This window comes from Alexandromys fortis, unplaced genomic scaffold (assembly GCF_014885135.2).
Source record: "Alexandromys fortis isolate MF-2015 unplaced genomic scaffold, M_Fortis_MF-2015_v1.1 scaffold_3, whole genome shotgun sequence".
In the NCBI taxonomy this organism is placed as follows: domain Eukaryota; kingdom Metazoa; phylum Chordata; class Mammalia; order Rodentia; family Cricetidae; genus Alexandromys; species Alexandromys fortis.
In genome coordinates this window covers 15835833-15854946 of record NW_026067909.1, presented here as the reverse complement: position 1 = coordinate 15854946, position 19114 = coordinate 15835833, and the positions used below count along the sequence as shown (strand labels likewise).

The window sequence follows — 19114 nt, the reverse complement described above, 5'->3', positions numbered from 1 at the left end:
ATCGCCTCCCTCCCCCCCCCCCCCCCCCCACACACCTTATCCTCCACATTCCCACAACCCCCAGGGAGCATCCACCTGAGCCCTCATTTCCGCTCATCAAGACCCAGGGGCTCAGTCAACTTCAATGACTGTGGCTTTGGAGTCCCTACGTCATTGGTTTGATCGGCTCCACTGTGACCCAGGGACAGACTGTTAATCTCTCTGAGCCTCAGCTTCTTTTCATCTGGAAATGAGGCAAGCCTTTGCTGTCTTCAGGATGTGAGAAAGTTAAAAGATGTTTCGTTTGTGAAGCTCTTCACTTAGAGCCTGGCGGGGATTGCTCAGTCTGCACTGCCATTATTACAATGCTCAAATCCTTGCAGAAGAAGCTTTTCACAGCCTCTGGCATCAAGCGGACTGGCTTTCCCTTGGTTCTCTGTGGTTTCTCCTCCTGCACCAATGATTCATACTTTTCTACACCTTTGCCCAGACTTAACTTCTCTGGAATGTTCTTTTTTTTATTTATTTTTTTCCTTTTGAGACAAGGTTTCTCAGTGTAACCACCCTGACTGTTTTGGAGCTCACTCTGTAGACCAGGCTGGTTCCAAACTCACAGAGATCCACCTGTCTCTGCCTCCTGAGTACTGGGATTAAAGGTGTGTGCTACCACCATCTGGCTGGAATATTCTCTTTCTGAATCTCCATGTCCCTCCCCTCCCCACTTCTCTTGAATGTCTAGAAATCTTTAAAATGTTACATATTCTCTCTCTCTCTCTCTCTCTCTCTCTCTCTCTCTCTCTCTCTCTCTCTCTCACACACACACACACACCACAGTTTCTTATTGCTAGCTAATATCTCAACCTTTAGTCTTCCTGTCTTCTCTTTACCTTTATGAGGTAGCATTTATGAGACACGCTAGGCTTTAATTATTGATCTGCTCTGTAGGTATCATATGATAATCCAGGCTGACCTTGAACTCTAGGCAATCCTGCCTGCACCTCCTGAATACTGAGATTACGGGTGTGAGCCACCAGATCTGGCTTGAGCTGTTTGCTTTGTTTGCGGTTTATTTTGGGAGGCACATAGTAGGTGCTCAATAAATATAAGTTGAAGGATGGATACTCTCAGATTGAGCTGACCGGCATACTAGCAGGCCCACTGGAAGGCAAAGTGGAGCCTCTGCGGCTCACTGGAACTTCCCAGCTCGCAGCTCAGGCAAGCGCTAACCTGTTAACCACGGACGTGATGGAGGAGAAAACTAGGTGTGCAGTTTACTAGGATGTGGCCTGCTGGCAGGCCTTACCTGTGACCTGAGTAGGGGCGATCTCCACAGCACTTCTCGACGGGAGCAATTCTGGCAGGAACCGGTGAAAGGTAGGTGGGGAGGGGCGAGAGATCAGCTCTGCAAGCAGAAGGAGGGGCTTTTCAGAGAGCCACCCACCCCCTGCAGGCCACACCCAAGCTACTCTCCCGGTTCTCACTGTAGCCACGCTCATGTCTCCCAGTGACCTAGCTCCCGAGAACCTCCCCCACTTGCAGTGCGGGGCTCACCTGGGTAAGGCCGGGCAGGTGACGTGGTGGCAGTGGGGTGGCTCTGCTGCACCGATCGCTCCTCGCTCACTGGCTGTGGTTGATAGTAATATAAGCCCTCCTTGCTTCCTTTGTCTCCCTACCCCCTCCACTTGGGCTCCTATACTCACGGGGTCCATGGTCACGACTAAAAAAGAAGATGAGATATTGAATGTCAGGATGGGAGGCGAAGAATCAAGGATCAATGGCTAGGGCTGTATGGCTAGGGGAAATCTCTGAGAGTTCAAAATTTATGCTTTTAGGTCAGGGTCAAAGTTTAGATCCCGGGATTAGGGTATGTTTGCTTGGTGGTTGTGGTCTAAAGAGCATTGGTTGGGCTAGGTTTGTTTGTTTGTTTTCTCTGCCTCCCCAGTGCTGGATTAAAGGTGTGTGCTAACCACCTAACAGCACTGAGCTAGGTTTGTACAATGCTGGAGTAGGAGGTCATAGTTACGGTCAAACTGAGGCTGAGGGTAGGAGGGTAAGGCCTAGGGTCAGTGGTTTAGGCTAGCGAGTTAAACCTGACATCGGTGGTTCTCAACCTCCCTAAGGCTGTGACCCTTTAATACAGTTCCTCATGTTGTGCTGACCCCGAGCCATAAAATTATTTTGTTGCTACTTCATAACTGTAATTTTGCTACTGCTATGAGTCATAATGTAAATACTGATATGCGAACCCCCAAAGGGTCACAGCCCACAGGTTGAGAAACGCTGCCTTAGGAGGTCAGGCTGTGAGTCTTATCTGTAGATCTGGAGTCACTGGATCAAGTCAGACCTCTCTCTTCCTCTGTGTCTTCAGGTGGCGGTGCTCTGCTGGAGCTCTCAGGCAGCTGCTGGGGTTTGGGTGGTCCATCAGGGTGCAGGAAAAGGGAAAAGTCACTTTCACCCTGGATGGTGAGCGTCTGGTGGGAGGTGAGGATATGGTACCCCTTCCCAGCCGGGCAGATCTCCTTGAAGGCTGCTGTGGTCAAGATGCAGACACAGCAAGTGAATTCCTGGGCAGGTACAGCTTGCCCCCCATCCCCGCTACCCCTATATGCCCCTGACTTACCTGTACCATCTGCTGGACAGCGCTGGCACCGTGCACCCCAGGCTTTTCCCACACTGCAGCAGCAGAGTTGGCGGGTGAGGCGTGTGGTCAGAGGATGCTGGCACTGGTGTTCGCTGCTCACCAGGCGGAAACACAGGCTCTTCTCCTCTGGTTTGTCGGCTGCAGAGGTGGTGGTGGAGGCCAGGACCTGAACACTGCCCCTCTCAGCCCAGTTGCTCTAGACCCTGCTTCTCTATGTGGCCACGACCTCGTGCGATTTCCTGACACCTGTGTGACTACTGACTCCTGATTTGAATTCTGAATTTCATTTGTTCTTCTCATCAAACCAGTAACTTACAGGTCCCTGATTTCATCTGACCTCATGTGAGCTCATCACTGATTCTGTGTGCTCTGGGTCTTGTTGCTTCTGCTCTCAACCCTTAACCCACGTGGACGTCTTCTGACCTCTGACCTCTGTCTGCTCGGAGCTGTTTCCCTCCCATCCATGCCTTGTGAATTCCCAGGACCAGGAGACCCCAAGTCTTACCAATGCACTGTGTCCGTGAGGGGCCCAAGCTATGACCGGGTGGGCAGACACAGCGATAAGAGCCAGGGTTGTTGAGACAGTCTCCATGGCGACACATGCCGGGCATCGCGCATTCATTGATATCTGTGATGAGCCATTTGATCATTGTAGCTGGGGCCATAGGTGGCAGCAAGCTGCTCCACACACTTGAGGCTTCTACCTTAGTTAGACTCCTTTCTCGCTCACCTTGGGACCCCCCCATGCCCACCTGCCCACCAGAGTCTCCAGCTGACCATACCCTGGCAATGGGTGCTGTTGAGCCTCTTGTAGCCTTGGGGGCAGTCAGCACCCACCTCCCCACGTACAGGTCCTGGCTTCTGCACCCCTGTATCTGCAGAGAAAGGACAGACACAATAGTCACAAGATGAGGAAATACTGGGGGCCTGCAGGAGAGGAAAGAGGGCTCTGGGGAGGGGAGAGAGGATCTGGTGGGCATAGGGTTGGAGACTTCTATGGCAGGGATGAAGAAAGAGAGCTGGGTCACCCTATAGGAGATGCTGAACTGACTCAGGCACTCACACTGAAGCTGTGGGCACTTGTGGCACTTGCTTTGTCCCCAGGCAGTACCGATGCTCCCACAGCAATCTTCCTGCTTGGTGAGACCAGGCAAAGGGTTGCTGCCACACTAGAGGGAGGGATGTGGAGAGGAATTAGAGCGCCCCTCCCCCACTCGCCTCCTTTCCTGAAGCCCCTTTTCTTTTTCCAGCCCTAACCTGTGACACTCAATTGCATGCTGTCCTGATAACAAGGGTGACCCTAAGATAGATGGGGAATTGTGGATTTACTCACGGGCTGCTTGGGCAGCGTGTCCTGGAAGCAGCGGCCCAGTGGCTTTTGAGTGGGTGGCCTCGGGTGCGGGGGCTTGGGATGTGGCAGCAGGTGCTGGGAGGAGGCTGGGCCTTCTGCATTTGCCCCTTCTATGCGATGCACCTGAACGGAAGCTTCCGGAGGGTGATGGACACGCACGTTCACCACGGGGGGCGGAGCCTGCACTGGGGGGCGGGGCGCGGTGGCCTCAGGGCTGTCCCGCGCCTGGAGGGTCGCGTTGCTGAGCTCCTCCAGGGCCTGGCCCGCGCCCAGATCCGGCCACCCTTATTGCCCGCCCGTCTCAGCACCCCCGGGTTGCCCTCTCCTAGTACCTTCTGCTGAGATTTGTCCTGGCCCCAGAGGCACCAGGAAAGCAGCATGTTGGGCAGGGGGTCCCTCCCCCGGCCCGGGAGGATCAGCGATCACCTGCACCGCATAGATGGCGTGTTTGCTAGCCACAGACTCGCCTTCTGGAGCAAGGGGCGGCAGCGGGCCTGTGGACATGGCCCCAGTCCGGGCCAGTCCGGGGCCTGAGCTGCCGGTGCCCGCTCCAGTTCCTGCAGCAGGCACCTGGCAGAAGCGCCCCGTGAAGTCCGGGGGACACAGACACTGGTTTCGGGAGGAGCACTGGCCACCGTTCATGCAGGGTAGAGGGCACACCACTGTGAGGAGGAGACAGGGGTGAGGGCCTGGTGGCTCTTCAGTTCCCAGGCCATCATCACCCACATCCTGGCTCAACTTCCTTGCCACGTATTGGCTCTGCCCCGTTGGGAAGCTGACTTTTTTTTTAACAGGTCACATACATGGAAATGGCTGGCCTTCTGCAGGTCTCCAACACCTTTCTATCCAAGATGGATTCTGGAACCTTAAATTCCAGGCTTAAATCCTTGTCATATATCCTCTGTCTCTGAGCAGCTTCCCCTGCTCACGCTTGTCCCCTCATCCATGGTAGGGATGCTCCCTTGGAGGCAGTGGCTATACAGATGCTTGGCCCAGTGTGGTGCAGACTGTAGAAGTGATAGCTAAAGCTCTCTCTTCTGGTCAGGTCTCAAGTCTCTCTCTAGTTCATCCTCACCCCCTCCCTCCATACTACTCCCCTACCCCAGCTGTCAATCTCTGACCTCACCAGGATCTGGCCCCTGAAGCTGTCAGAACTCAGGACCTCTATCCAGCGGGCTTACCGCTGGGGGCTCAGACTCCGATCGTCCCATTACAGCCTTCATAGTGTCCCTCGAACTCATCTCTGGTCCCCCTCAGGGCTTCTGCCTCTCCCCCACTCGTCTACGATGCCAGTGTGACCGGAGAGACCTGCCTCAGGCAAAGTTCAAGCAAAGAAGAGCCCGCCCCTTCACTCATCTTCTCGTTCTGCTCCCCGTCTGAACATTTGAGGCTACGTTCCAGAACCGTTTTTCAGTCCAGCTCCCTCTGTTCTTCCCTGAACATCCCTGGCCCAGGCCCTACCTACCTCGTACTAGTGCGCCAGTATTCTCAGGGCGTTCTCTCTACCTTTCCTCCGGTCCAGAGCCCTTCGCTATTGCTGCACATCCACATGGGACCCTTCTGGACCTTTCTCTCCCAGGAAGGAGGCTTCCTCATTCTCCACCCCCTGCCCAGCCTGGCTGGCACTCTGCTGGGTTGTCTTCATACCTGCCTCTCCTACTACAGAAGGTGTTTTGGAGGACAAGGTCTTGTGATCCTCAACTCTGTGTCCCAGAGGAGGTACAGGGGTCAAGGAAAGAACACGTCCTTCTAGTCTTGTGTCCCTGAGTTCCATCTCCAACCCTCTCTTGCCTCTTCTCTGGGGTGGGAAGGTGGCCATGTGCTCATTCCTGATCCTCTGGGTGGACGCGGAGCATCCTAGACTAGCCCATCCCATCCTGCACAGTCTCCAGAGGCCAGGCCTCGAGGGCAGCAGAGGTGTGTCCTGGGCCGGAGGAGGCAGGATCCTCTCCTTCCTGCCTTCCAGTGAGTCACCCTGCGTGGTGAGAGTGACCTCTCTGTGACACCCTCCCACTGTGGCCCGGGCACCGAGCCTGGGGGATGTGGGCAGCATGGAGAGACAGCAGCCTGCACAGGGTGACCAGGCAAGGGCCTGTCACACAGACTCACTGACACGAATACGGGCTCACTGTGTAAACACTCCCAGACAGTGACTGTAGAAACACACCCGAGACTCACAGAACATGAACTAATCTGAGTGTGCCCTGCCAAAGCCTGTGCATGCCCAGTACACACACACACACACACAGACAGACACACACACACACACACACGCCTGGGACTTCTTCGCTCTGGAGCTGAGTGAGCACAGGAATGTGTGAGAGGGGCTGTTTTCCTGTACCATCCTGGGCACGGCCTAATTACCCTGTCCAGGAGGTAATTACAGCTGGGACAACTCCCCCCTCCCCCCTGCCTGGCCCGCAGGGCCCCAGGGGAGGAGTCTGGAGCCCCAGGCCTTCTCTTTAGAGATGCTGAGGTAGGGGTAGGCTCTAGGCTGACCAGGAGGTCCCTCAGCCTTGGGGTGGAGGCAGCTTTGGGGCCTGTGAGGTGTCTGGAGTTCAGGGGTGATATGGAAATGGACTAGCGGATTGAAGACCCAAAACGACCCCCCTCCAGGCCCATACCATTTCTTAGCACCCCACTAATGGCCTCAAAGCCTTTCCCCCTCAGATTTTGCCAACAACTAACTCCCTCACCCCAGTCCCTGACCTTAGCTCCTCCTCCCAGAGAACACAGGTGTCTCCTTCCACCATGCCAAACTAGACAGTTTAAAAAGATTTCTGTTTCTTAGGGAAATGTTTATCTGCTTCTCTGGACTTCCTACCCCTGTTCTCATCTCTCCAAGCCCCTGTCTGCTCCCTCCAATAACTGGGCACCTCCTAAGAAGCCTGTGTCTTCCGGGGGCCCCAGCTCAAGGCTCAACCCTAACCCAATACTTAAAAGTTCAGGCTTCCACGCATCCCCTCAACTCTGGCTTCTAAGGACTGCAGACTCTCAAGCACCCTGGTTCCCAGATCTCCAATTGCTATACTCCAGCTCCCCATCCCTATGCCCATGTTCCACTCCGCTACCTGCCTGGTGCTGTAGCCTGGCCTGCCCTTCCCTATGCCCCCAGCCAGAGCCCCCCGGCCCTCACCCACGCGGAAGCCAGAGCCGGTGAGCGTGTCGGTACTGTGGCCGTTCTCTCCGATGAGCGTCATATTGGAGCCCTGCTGACAGCTGTCCCGACACTGGCCCTTCAGACAGGTCCGCTTGCAGATCACCGGAGCAAAGACCACCTTGAAGCGCTCGCGGGCCAGCGCCCCGCCCCCGCCCGTGCCCCGCTCGCCGGCCGGCCCCCCCTCGGCCCCGCCGCCCGGGCCCAGCAGCGCCAGCAGCAGCAGCGCCAACAGCCCCGATGCCCCGGCTGGGCGCATCGCAGGGGCCAGGCCGCGGGCAGCCCCTCGGGGCCCGGGCATCCGGGGCCGCACGACCCCGGGGAGGTGACGGCAGGGGGGGCGAGCCCGGGCGAGGATCGAGAGCTGGGAGCCCGGGGAGAGGGCTGCAGAGGGCAAAGCGGGGTGGTGGGGGAGCCGAGGCCGAGGGCAGGGAGGAGACAGCAGGAGCGACCGGGATTCCCGCTGCGAGGGAGTGAGATGGAAGCTGCACTGCGGGTAGAGCGAAGAAACTTCCCTGGCCGGGAGAAAACCCAACCAGGCCCCGAACTGAGGCAGGAGCGAGGAGGCCGGAGCAAGTGGAGGCGGAGAGGAGGAGCGAGGGGAGAGGAAGGCCGGGCGGCCGGCCCGCTCCGCGCCTCCCCCTGGCCGGGCTCCTCTCCCGCGGCCGCCGGGAAGCTGGGAGCGCGCGGGGAGGACGCAGGGAGAAGTGAGCAGTTGTTTTCCCTGGCTGGAGCGCGCCGGCGGCGAGGGGGGCTGGGACGCTGGCCCCGGGCCAAGGAGACAGTTTTTTTTTTTTTTTTTTTTCCCTTTCTCTCTCTTTTCCCCTTGGTTCAAGCGTCGTCACTGCTGACCGGAGAAGCACGGTGTGCAGCTGGGAGGGCGCCGGCTGGAGTGGGGGTTGTCCCCCAGGTGCCCGCCCGGCGCGGGAATCGAGCTGGGTCCTTTCCAGAGTCCTCACCTGGGACTCCCCGGCTTGTCCCGCCAGATTCCTCCGGGCGGGTGCAGAGGCCTGCGCACACCTCCCCGCTCAGCTCCTTTCCCACCAGGTCAAAAATGGGGAAACCGAGGCAGATGGGCCTTGCTTGGAAAACCAGAGGCCTGTTAACTTTTGCTCATCGGTCTTTGTACATGTAGGGGTCCTCGAAGCCCCGAAGTCATAGCTCCTTAATCCTGATTGTATCTTCTCTCGAAGGAAAGGATTTAAGCAGGAGCATCTGCCCAGGGTTCACTGAGGTTCAAGAAAGAAGTCTGTAGGGTCCGGAAGAAGAGCAGAAGGAACAAAGCTAAAACCCAGCTTCCCTGCCAACCCCCCTTTTGGAAGGCTTCCTGGTGCCCACCCTGCCACCTCCCCCCTTTCCCCTCGTCTGGCCTGGCTGGCGGCGCTGGCTCTGGGCCTCAGACACTCTGGAATCGCCAAGGTCTGAGCTCAGGGCCTGGCCCCCTTCCCAGGCTAACAGTCGAGAAGGGGCGTGCTGCTTGAGCGCTCAGGGGGCTGGGGAGGAGCACGGCAGGGTCCCGGGGGCAGGGTGGCAGGGGCTGGAGAGGAGCTAGCTTACTCACTGCTTTGAAAGGGAGGCTGTGGTGTCTTGGAGCTGGACCATAGGCGAGAGCATGCCAGGAGGCCTCAGGATCCAGTGTCTGACTCAAAAGAACTCAGCAGAGCAAGGGGTGACCAGGGTCCGACTATGCCAAGTCAGGCTCATGCCAAACCCTCTCCCTGGGGGAACTTTGAACCGTGGGGTAATGATGGGATGGGAAGAGGGGTTTGGGCTTAGCTTTAGGCATACATCTCCAAAGAGCTAGTGGTTTTTACTTTAAGGCTGAATTTATCTGGGTAGAGTCAGAGGGGGTGGGGGTGGGGGGCATTTGATGAGACCTGCTTGCGTCACTCAGTAGCTTGGGCCCACTGCTGCAATGTTGGGAGGGGGTGGCCTCTATGTCCCCAGAGGATTCCTTGCTGCTGGAATCCAGGAGGACTTGTGAGGGGGGACCCTGTCCCTCCTGCTCTAGTCACACTGCAGTGGGCAGGGACACTGAATACTAACCCTTGGCAGGAGTGGAGCTGAAGGTTGTACACGTTTTCCTTCACACTCATATAAACCGCCTCTCCCCTGCCTAGAGGAGGCCGTGGCTCACCTTGGAACACAGCACAGCCAAGCAGTCCAGGCTTGGAGTCTTGATCTCTCCAAGCCTTGGGTTTCTTGCCCACAAAATGAGATCTAGTTGTCCAACTGAGGAGCGGAGCACAAGCAGTGGCGGGCGGAGGGGGGGGTGGAGGAGGGACATGTCTATGCTCTCTGAGGTGGGAAGGGAGTGGNCTTGATCTCTCCAAGCCTTGGGTTTCTTGCCCACAAAATGAGATCTAGTTGTCCAACTGAGGAGCGGAGCACAAGCAGTGGCGGGCGGAGGGGGGGGTGGAGGAGGGGATGGGGGGCTGGGAGGGCTGGGAGTAGGGGTTGGAGGAGGGGGATGGGGTGGGGGGTTGGAGGAGGTGGCTGGTGGTGGGGTGGGGGGCTGGGGATTGGAGGAGGGGAATGGGGGCTGGGGGGGGGGTCCGGGAAGCCTTCTTGCAAACAGGCTTTTCCACTAGACACCAGAGGGTGGTTCTGAGGGAAACCTTGAGGGGGGGATCCCGGGAAACTGAGGAAAGTGGAGAAGAGACTCTGGAGGACAATGCCGAGGGAAGAGTGGGAAGGAAACTCTGCTCTTTATACCCTCCAAGCCTGAGGAAAGGCCAGAGGAGCAACAGGGTGGGAAGGGGACGGCACTTCACTCTGGGTCCAGGAGCAGGAATGTAGGTCCTGGTGAGAAATTTGAGCTTAATTTTCCTCAGCGGGCACTGAATCCGGACAAGAAGCTGTTGACTTCGCCCCTGGGAGGAATGTGACTGGATTCAGGCTGTGGAATGCAGAGACTTTGTGAAGTAGAAGGTGCTGGAGGGACAGGTGGTGTGAATGGGTCTCTGGGTTGGCCTGATCCCCTGGCAGGGTGGGAGAAAGGAGAGGAGAGAGAAGCAGGATCCACTTGAAGTCTTTGAAGCAGAGGCACCAGAGCCCAAGGCAGACTGGGGACAGAGGCTGAGTGGTCAGCACATAGGGAACAGTCACACCGTAGGAAGGGGAGACTCGGGTGCTGTGTTCATAGGGAACAGTCACACGGTAGGAAGGGAGACTCGGGTGCTGTGTTCATAGGGAACAGTCACACGGTAGGAAGGGAGACTCGGGTGCTGTGTTCATAGGGAACAGTCACACCATAGGAAGGGAGACTCAGGTGCTGTGCTCTCCCTTTTCTCAGGGCCCAGAGAAACCAGGTAAGTAGCCATTCCTGTGCTCCAGGGAGGAGAGAGTCGTCCAGAAGACCCAGAAGGGGCAGCAGAGTGGCTCCAAAGGAGCTGGATGTGGAAAAGCCAAAGGAATGTTTTGGGAGCGGTGTGTGACCCACTGTGCACGGTCCTGGGCTGCTGCAGGGACTCGGGGATGAGAAGGAGCAGTGAGAGCCCCCGCCAGAGCACAGCAGCAGCTGTGATGGTCTACACATACGACCACTGCCAGACTCCCTAGGCTCTCAGGGCCTCAGCAAGAAGTAATGGGCACCCTTCAAGTGGGTGAGTGGAGCAGGGTGGAGGAACCAGCTAGGAAAGAGCCCTTTCCGCTTCAGACCAGCGACAGCCATTGTGGAGACCATGAGAAGAGAGCCTCTACATCCCCAGGCTAACTGGAGAGAACCCTGGAGCTGGTGTGGAGGGCAATGTTCAGACACAGTGGGTCATCAACAGACACCCAAGGCCCCTGAGTCCCTGAAGGCAGAAAGGAGTCTGAGATATAAACCCTGTCCCCAGCCTCCTCCTGTCCAGTTCTAGCTGGTCCTGGGGTTCAATACCCCGGTGTGACCACCAATGCAGCATGCTGTAGGGGATGAAGCGGATCTGCAGGGTAAACTGACATGGTTCAGTGTGGCATCTCACTCCACCTGCCTTTTCTAGCCCCCTCACCATCCATGGTCCCCCATCTTCCTAGAAGTCAGAGTTGCCCTAGGTCATTCCAGACTATTAAGGCTGCTAGGAGATCCTCCTAAAACTACTGTCCCTCCCCTGGTTTGTCCTCTACTTAGAACCAGAGCCACCTTTTATTGTATTTATTTTGTGTGTATGTATCCATGTACTTCTGTACATGGGAGGGGCGCTTGTGGTGGTGAGTGGGTGTATGTGTTATCACTTGCCAATGGAGACCAGAGGTCAAGTTCAGGTGTCATTCCTCAGGATGCCTGTCTATCTTACTTCATTTTTTGTTTAAGAAATTCTTCTTTCACCAGGCAGTGGTGGTGCACACCTTTAATCCCAGCACTTGGGAGGCAGAGGCAGGTGGATTGGCCAGCCTGGTCTACAGAATGAGTTCCAGGACAGCTAGGGATAAACAGAGAAACCCTGTCCTTTTTTTTTTTTTTTTTTTTTTCGAGACAGGGTTTCTCCGTAGCTTTTGGTACTAGCTCTTGTAGACCAGGCTGGCCTCGAACTCACAGAGATCCGCCTGCCTATGGATCTCTGTTACTGAGCTGACAGTTACGAATCTTCCATGGAAAGCTCCTGCTGTTTCCCACCTCCCTGGACGGCTGCTTAGAACAGAAGCCAATCAACTACCTAGCAAGGAACAACAGACCACAAAGTGGTTACATCTAATGAATTTCTGACAATTTTAGGAGCCGTAGAATAAAGTGCTTTCCTTGGTAAGGAAGTACGAAGGGGAAAAGGTTATGGCGACAAACCAGGAGGTCATTAGTGTCCCTCCTGCCGCATACTCTTCAAGCGTCCCTCTCTTGGGAACAAGGCGGTTGCTTTCCCTGCTCTCTCACAAGATGCTAAAATTCCTTTCTTTTCCCCTCGAAACAGCATCTTACTACGTTGCCCTGGCTAACCTGGAACTCACTGTGAATTAGACTAGCTTCAAACTCATAGCCAGCCAACTTCCCTGGCTCATGCATTCCTAGTCTTAGAACTTCACCTTTGACCTAAGCACCCCCATCCCCAACATTTCAACCAGGAAAGTCAGGTGGGGGAGAAATAAGGGCATTTTGATTAGATGCCCCACTCTGCATGTGGGCTACCACTGAGGGACTCAAAGAGAAATGAACAAAACTCAGGACAGCAGCTATGGCCCTGGTCTAGATCCTATGTTGGTCCAACAAGAGAGTTCTGGTGACCTGGATCATTTAGCTCCAATCTTCTGGGCACTCTTTAGATCACACTAGAATCTGAAATTGGGCCAAATTGACTGGCCAGGGGTTACTGTGAGGCAAAAGAAGCAGGATACCAGGTAATGGCAAACGTGAAGCCTGGAATTTCCTAAATTGTTCCAGATAAATCTACAGGTCTTGGGCTGGAGAGATGGCTCAGAGGTTAAGAGCACTGACTGCTCTTCCAGAGGTCCTGAGTTTAGTTCCCAGCAACCACATGGTGGCTCACAGCCATCTGTAATGAGATCTGGTGCCCTCTTCTGGTGTGCGTGCAGGCACGCATGCTAACTAAATATTTATTTATTTATTATGTATACAATATTCTGTCTGTGTGTATGCCTGCAGGTCAGAAGAGGGCACCAGACCCCATTACAGATGGTTGTAAGCCACCATGTGGTTGCTGGGAATTGAACTCAGGACCTTTGGAAGAGCAGCCAATGCTCTTAACCTCTGAGCCAATCTCCAGCCCCCAATAAATATTTTTTTTTTAAATCTATAGGTCTCTTTTTAAATCATTACAAAGGATGTGGGTGAGGAGATTGTCCCTTCCTTGGGACGACTGAACACAGTGATGAGGCTGCATCACCTAGGTACATGGACCGGGAGAAAAATCGTAAATCGCTTTGAGTTGATTTGAGGAAGTCATTTCAGCACTCAGCAACACAGTATCATAGCACAAGGACAGGCTGAACACCCAGTTATCAGCTACTGTTGACTGACTTGTCGTGGGATATCTGTACACTGTGAAGATGTATCGCTGTGACTGGTGTAATAAAAACTGAACAGCCAATAGCTAGGCAGGGAGGATAGGTGGGACTTCCAGGGAGAGAGAGGAACAGGAGGAGGAATCGAGACACCAGACGCCAATGAAACACCAACGAGACACGGAGGGAGTCGGTCATACAAAATGAAAGAAAGGTAAAAAGTCACAGGTAAAATGTAGATAAATAGAAGGTTAATTTAAGTTACAAGAGCTAGTGGGACAAGCCTAAGCTAAGGCTGAGCTTTCACAATTAACAAGAAGTCTCCATGTTGTTATTTGGGAGATGGTGGCTGGATAGAAAAAGAATAGTTTCAGAGGCTTCTGGACAAAAAGCCCAAAACTGTTAGCTGCAAATGCCATGTTCCATGACACAAATTCATCTCAAGATGGCAAATTGTCAACCCGATGAGTTATTACCACAATCTGCCAATAGGGAGCTGAAGGAACCATTCATTTAATCTCTCTGGAGTGGGCAAAGGCAACGTAGCGTATATTATGGCTCCCTCATCACAAGGTCAACTTCTGGAAAATGCCACAAGTCTGGAGGGGTGGTAGCCTGTGAGCCATGAGCTTAGTGTACTTTGTCCACACTATGATAGTGGATATGTTGCCCTGTTTGTCCACACTATGATAGTGGATATGTTGCCCTGCTTGCTACAGTGCTAGATCAGGCAGAAATGGAAACCGTCCCAGAAGAGCAACCAGCAGTGAGTTGAGATCAGAAGTCTGATTCAAGACAGCCTCTTCAGAAAATGGGCATCGACTTCAGTGATATACTGTTCCTGGGTGACTTAAAACATTGCTGCCCATAGCCATAAGTTGTCTGAAGGGTTTTCTTTATTGACATTCTGAATATCACATGTGGGAAACTCAGCTACTACCCCTGCCACCTTTGCTTCTCACAGAAATCCACCTGCCTCTGCCTCCTAAGTAATGGGATTAAAGACTTGTGCCTCCATGCCTAGCTTTATTTTATGTTTTATGCATGCAAATACATGCACCATGTGTGTGTTTGATGCCCTCAGAGGTGAAAAGAGGGCGTGCGATCCCTTGGAACTGCAGTTATGGGTGGTTGTGAGACATCATTTGGGTTCTGGGAACAGAAACTGTGTCCTCTGCAAGAGCAATTCGTGCTCTTAAGCACTGAGCCATTTCTCTAACCCTTTTCTTCTTCTTCTTGGAAACCACCTGTTGCTCTTGCAAAGAGCCTGGAATTGTGCCGAGTACTGGCACTTCATCTGCAAACCCTGCCCGCCAGAAACGAGCACAAACCACAGCCGAGGCTGCAATCGGAACCGTATATCTCAGGCACCACACTTTTCTGATTTTTTTTTTAAAAAATTATATACATTGGTGTTTTGCCTGCAAGTATGTTTGTATGCAGGAATCAGATCCCCTGGAACTGGAGTTAAATAATTGAACCCGGGTCCTCTGGAAGAGCAGTCAGTGCTTTTAACCTCTGAGCCAACTCTCCAGCTCTAGGCACAGGCGCTTTTCACTAAGACAAAATACTCCTGCAGGGATGCTGGCTAGATTTGCGTCACCTTGACACAAACTACAGTCATTTGAGAGGAGGGAGCCTCAACTGAGAAAATGCTTCCGTTAGATCTCTGGGCCAGCCTATAAACATTTTCTTAAATAATGACTGATGGAGGAGGGCCCAGCCCATTGTGGGCGGTACCACCTCTGGACTAGTGGCCCTGGGTTTTATAAGAAAGTCAGTAAGCAACCCTCCTCTATGGCCTCAGTTCCTGCCTCCAGCTTCTTGCTCTCACTGCCTTTTTTTGGGGGGGGGGGGACTGGGGAGTTGAGACAGGGTTTCTCTGTGTAGTCTTAGTCTTGGCTGTTCTGGAACTCACTCTGTGGAACAGGCTGGCCTCAAAGTCTCAGAGATCTGCCTGCCTCTGGCTTCTGAGTGCTGGGATTAAAGGCGTGCGCCACCACCGCCTGGCACCCTCACTGCTTTTGATGATAAACTCTCTCTTTTTAAAAAAAAATATTTATTTATTTATTTATTATGTATACAGTATTCTGTCTGTGTGTATGCCTGCAGGCCAGAAGAGGGCATCAGACCTCATTAAAGATGGTTATGAGCCACCATGTAGTTGCTGGGAATTGAACTCAGGACCTTTGGAAGAGCAGGCAATGCTCTTAACCTCTGAGCCACCTGTCCAGCCCTTGATGATAAACTCTTAAACGGAATTTGAGTGTTTGAGTGAAATAAACCCTTTCCTCCCCACGTTGTGTTTGGCCACGGTGTTCCCAGCAATAGTAACCCTAAGACAGCAGGCTTTATATCAGTTCTAGACGTTGGTAGAAGATGGGCAGACAAGCGGATACCCGACAGACCTACGGCTAGGGGTGTTGAAATAGGCAGTTCCTCGCGTAGCCAACCAGGGTCCAAGAGTCCTAAAGAGGTTCTGTGCACTTGCAAAGGACCTTTTAGTGCGGCGATTCTTGTGTAGACGCCACTGTCCTGCCTGCCTCCTGGTCCACCTGTGTAAAAGGACAACCCCGAGGGAACTGGGTATTTCTCAGACCAAAGGGTCACTCTAGCCGCACCAGGCATTAAAGGAGACTATGAAAAGCTACGTCCAGGTACTGAAGTGAGACCAGGGAGTCGGCGGTACTCCTCAGCAGTTACGGCTGAGAGCCGTGCCTCCCGGTCAGGGTCAAATTGCAGCGGGCACGCCCCCTAGGAGTAAAGCGTAGCCCGGGAGCCTCGCGTGTGCGTCACTTCCGCTCTCACCGGCCCACACGTGAGAGGCGGGACCACAGAGGGTCTCATTTTGTTTGTGTCACTTCCGGTGAGCCGACCAGTGACCACGGCAACATGGCCTTGAACGGCACTGGTGAGGGCTCGGCTTGCTCGGACCGTGGCTGTTGGGTGCGGGAAGCAGTTTTCTCCGCCCTGACTCCTTCTCCTTGTTCCTCTTTCCCGCAGATGTGGACGATTTCGCCTGGGAGCCTCCGACTGAAGCTGAGACGAAGGTGCTCCAGGCGCGACGCGAGCGGCAGGATCGCATCTCTCGTCTCATGGGCGACTACCTGCTCCGCGGTTATCGCATGCTGGGCGACACGTGCGCGGACTGCGGGGTGAGGCGAGCGACAAGGACGAGGCCTCGGGCCAGGCCGCACGTCCTTTCCTCAGCTCTCTCTTCTGTGGACCCTGTCGCTCAGGCTCACCTGTGTCCGTGTGCTTTCTGGTTCCCAGACGATCCTCCTCCAAGATAAGCAGCGGAAAATCTACTGCGTGGCTTGTCAGGAGCTCGACTCAGACGTGGATAAAGATAATCCGGGTGAGGGGCCGAGTGTGCACTTTGGGGAAGGAATGTGGATCATGTGATAGTTATTCAGGAACAGGAGGCTTGGGAGGGGACACTGGAAGTGTTTTCGTGCGGTGGCATTAAAGTGCCTTCTCATTTAAGTCCTGGAGAGGAGGAAAACAATACCCCTTTGCTTCCGATGCTGTGGGCTTTGTACATGCCAGGCAAGCGCTTTCCCGCTGAAATACACACCCCAGCCTTGAGACACAGACAAAGGAGGCCAGGACAACTGTCAGGGAACTGGTACCCGAGGTGCGAACTCAGCGGTGCATTGCTTGCTTGGCATGTATAAGGAGAAAGAAGAGTAGGGACCAGATTGTCTTATGCAGAAAACACTAGAAACGCAGGAGGGTCAGTAAAGAGCAAGTGGCCTAGGGCAGAGGCGCGCCAGGCATCCTGACTAGTCCTCCTGTTTCCTTCTTTTAGCTCTGAACGCACAGGCGGCCCTCTCTCAAGTTCGGGAACACCAGCTCGCCTCTGCTACAGAGCCTGCCACGGGCTCTCGACCCACACCCCTGCCCCCGGTACCCCGCCCAGAGCATTGCGAGGGAGCTGCCGCAGGGCTCAAGGCGGCCCAGGGGCCTCCCCTTTCTGCTGCACCTCCAAATGCAGATGTGGTGGCCTCCACACAGACAGCCCTCCTGCAGAAGCTAACCTGGGCCTCGGCTGAGCTGGGCTCCAGTGCGTCCTTGGAGACTAGCATCCAGCTGTGTGGGCTTATCCGGGCTTGTGCTGAGGCCCTAGCCAGCCTGAAGCAGCTGCAGCACTGAAACCTCTCCTCCAACCCCTTGTGGCCCTGAGAAAAACCCTCTAGAAAAGCAGCCGTTCCTCTGTGTGGTTTGTTTCTTTCTTGGTTCTGAGTGTGCACGCAAGCCCCAGCTCTAGTCACGCTTTTTCTTTTGGCAACTCACCTTGTCGTGGCCTTTTCTACCTGAATGAGTTTTTTGCACTCAGGACAAGGGGTAAATGGTAGAGGGACAAGTGACCCCTTTTTCCAATGAAGTAACTTCAGCCTCCACAAAGGCTGGACCACTAGTACTGTCCCTGATCCAATACCCCTCCCTCCACCTTCTGGACCCGACTACCGTGTGCAGTTTCGGCCCCCTTGGTGCTTCCTCTCCTCCTCTGGGTATCTTGGTTCTATGATTCCATCTTAATGCTCACTGGAATGTTGGGGGGGGGGGGCCAGCGAAGCACTTTTAAGAGCTAGGCACAATCTTACTCCATTCTCCGGCCCCTGCATTCCTACACTTTTAGAATCGTTCCCTTGGGAAAGAAATTGTGTAGAAATGAGGCAGCAAAAAGAACAGCGGAAGGCTTTCCTGACCCTTTCGGTCTCATCCCTCCCGGTTCTCTGATGGATTGCTGGGCCCCACAGCCATCTCCCTGTTAAGAGAAGCCCCGCCCATGCAGAGGGGTGGAGCATAGGCGGAGTCCGAGGAGTCTGGGAAGGAACAAAGCGCGGCCTGCGGGCGGCGGCTGGGCTCCCTCCGGAGGCTGGGCCACCGGGAGCAAGTCCTGTGAGCCGCAACCCGCGTGAAACATTGGAGGACTCCGAGTGGCATCGCGGTCCGTGCCGGCCCGGCCATGAACGGTCTACCCTCAGCCGAGGCGCCGGGCGGCGCGGGTTGCACTCTGGCTGGGCTCCCACCGCTACCGCGGGGCCTCAGCGGCCTCCTTAACGCTAGTGGGGGCTCGTGGAGGGAGCTGGAGCGTGTCTATAGCCAGCGGAGCCGCATCCACGATGAGCTGAGCCGTGCCGCCCGCGCCCCGGACGGTCCCCGTCACGTTGCGGGCGCTGCCAACTCGGGCTCTGCAGCAGGCGTGCGTCGCCCAGTTAACTTGGACTCGGCACTGGCCGCGCTGCGCAAGGAGATGGTGAGTAGGTGGGCTCCCCGCCAGGGGTAACGTGCTTTGTGGAGAGGTCGGGGATAAGTCTGGGACCGGTGTCCTGGCTCTCATGCCCAGCAGGATGCGTCGGGTCACAGTGGTTTAGGATAGCTATGATTGTAACAATGTGTAGCAATTGTTGCATTTTTAAAACTTGCCTGATTTCATCCTGCTGGACAGTGTTACCCCATTGTATAAATGAGGGCCAGTGAGTGGCTTAAAGGTTTCACAGTTGGCAAGTGCCATCTGTTGCCCCCAGAACTTTCACCTAAGAAGGTGCAGGAAGATTGGACAGGGTTGTGGCTCATCGTGGGGACTTTGGTTTGGAGCTTGTGGGGGGCCTGGACCCCCAACTCCAGCCCACTGTCAGTTGTCCGCAGGTGGGGCTGCGGCAGCTGGATATGTCGCTGCTGTGCCAGCTGTGGGGCCTGTATGAGTCGATCCAGGACTACAAGCATCTGTGCCAAGACCTGAGCTTGTGCCAGGACCTGTCATCCTCCCTCCACTCGGACAGCTCCTACCCACCTGATGCCGGCCTGTCCGATGATGACGAGCCTCCTGATGCCAGCCTGCCCCCAGACCCTCCACCCCTCACCGTGCCCCAAACACACAATGCCCGTGACCAGTGGTTGCAGGATGCCTTCCAAATCAGCCTCTGAAAAGCTGGGGTGGATAGCTAAGCACCTAGACAAAAGGCTCAGAACTTGCCCTTCAGCAAGTCCTTAGTTGACAGTGCCTGCTCTTTTACTGGTACCACCTCACTTCACTTCAGGAGGG

At 54.8% G+C, this 19114-nt stretch overlaps 3 protein-coding genes across 7 annotated transcripts in view; 2 read left to right on the top strand and 1 right to left on the bottom strand.

Annotated features, from left to right (window-relative positions):
* Ltbp3 (latent transforming growth factor beta binding protein 3) overlaps positions 1–7720 on the bottom strand; it is a 15382-nt gene extending 7662 nt beyond the window's left edge. Inside the window, exons 1-11 of one of the 5 annotated variants that reach the window (XM_050136949.1) lie at positions 7108–7720; positions 4304–4633; positions 3954–4156; positions 3684–3789; positions 3403–3495; positions 3126–3248; positions 2600–2758; positions 2324–2509; positions 1680–1696; positions 1531–1603; positions 1283–1381 (exon numbers count right to left, since the gene is read on the bottom strand). In XM_050136949.1, the coding sequence (XP_049992906.1) occupies positions 1283–1381; positions 1531–1603; positions 1680–1696; positions 2324–2509; positions 2600–2758; positions 3126–3248; positions 3403–3495; positions 3684–3789; positions 3954–4156; positions 4304–4633; positions 7108–7429 (1711 nt within the window). In that variant the 5' untranslated portion in view covers positions 7430–7720. Of the gene's footprint in view, positions 1–1282; positions 1382–1530; positions 1604–1679; positions 1697–2323; positions 2510–2599; positions 2759–3125; positions 3249–3402; positions 3496–3683; positions 3790–3953; positions 4197–4303; positions 4634–5152; positions 5174–7107 lie in introns of those variants that run through there. The other 4 variants (XM_050136950.1, XM_050136948.1, XM_050136951.1 and 1 more) reach the window with 4 other exon arrangements.
* Positions 7721–15881: 8161 nt separating this feature from the next.
* Znrd2 (zinc ribbon domain containing 2) lies at positions 15882–17268 on the top strand. Its single transcript, XM_050137772.1, has 4 exons — positions 15882–15973; positions 16066–16217; positions 16336–16420; positions 16874–17268. The coding sequence occupies exons 1-4, from the start codon at positions 15955–15957 to the stop codon at positions 17215–17217; spliced, it is 600 nt and encodes a 199-aa protein (XP_049993729.1). The 5' UTR covers positions 15882–15954; the 3' UTR covers positions 17218–17268.
* A 5-nt stretch (positions 17269–17273) lies between these two features.
* Fam89b (family with sequence similarity 89 member B) lies at positions 17274–19108 on the top strand. Its single transcript, XM_050137775.1, has 2 exons — positions 17274–18325; positions 18718–19108. Exons 1-2 carry the CDS (start codon positions 18035–18037, stop codon positions 18994–18996), a joined length of 570 nt encoding a protein of 189 aa, XP_049993732.1. The 5' UTR covers positions 17274–18034; the 3' UTR covers positions 18997–19108.
* The last annotated feature ends 6 nt before the right edge of the window (positions 19109–19114 follow it).

Excerpts from the sequence above, each read along its gene's own strand:
- Znrd2 (XM_050137772.1), top strand. Across the intron at positions 16,218-16,335 it reads ACACGTGCGCGGACTGCGGG|ACGATCCTCCTCCAAGATAA; the intron begins GTGAGGCGAGCG and ends TCTGGTTCCCAG. Across the intron at positions 16,421-16,873 it reads CGTGGATAAAGATAATCCGG|CTCTGAACGCACAGGCGGCC; the intron begins GTGAGGGGCCGA and ends TCCTTCTTTTAG.
- Fam89b (XM_050137775.1), top strand. The coding sequence starts at position 18,035 with ATGAACGGTCTACCCTCAGCCGAGGCGCCGGGCGGCGCGGGTTGCACT. Across the intron at positions 18,326-18,717 it reads CCGCGCTGCGCAAGGAGATG|GTGGGGCTGCGGCAGCTGGA; the intron begins GTGAGTAGGTGG and ends AGTTGTCCGCAG.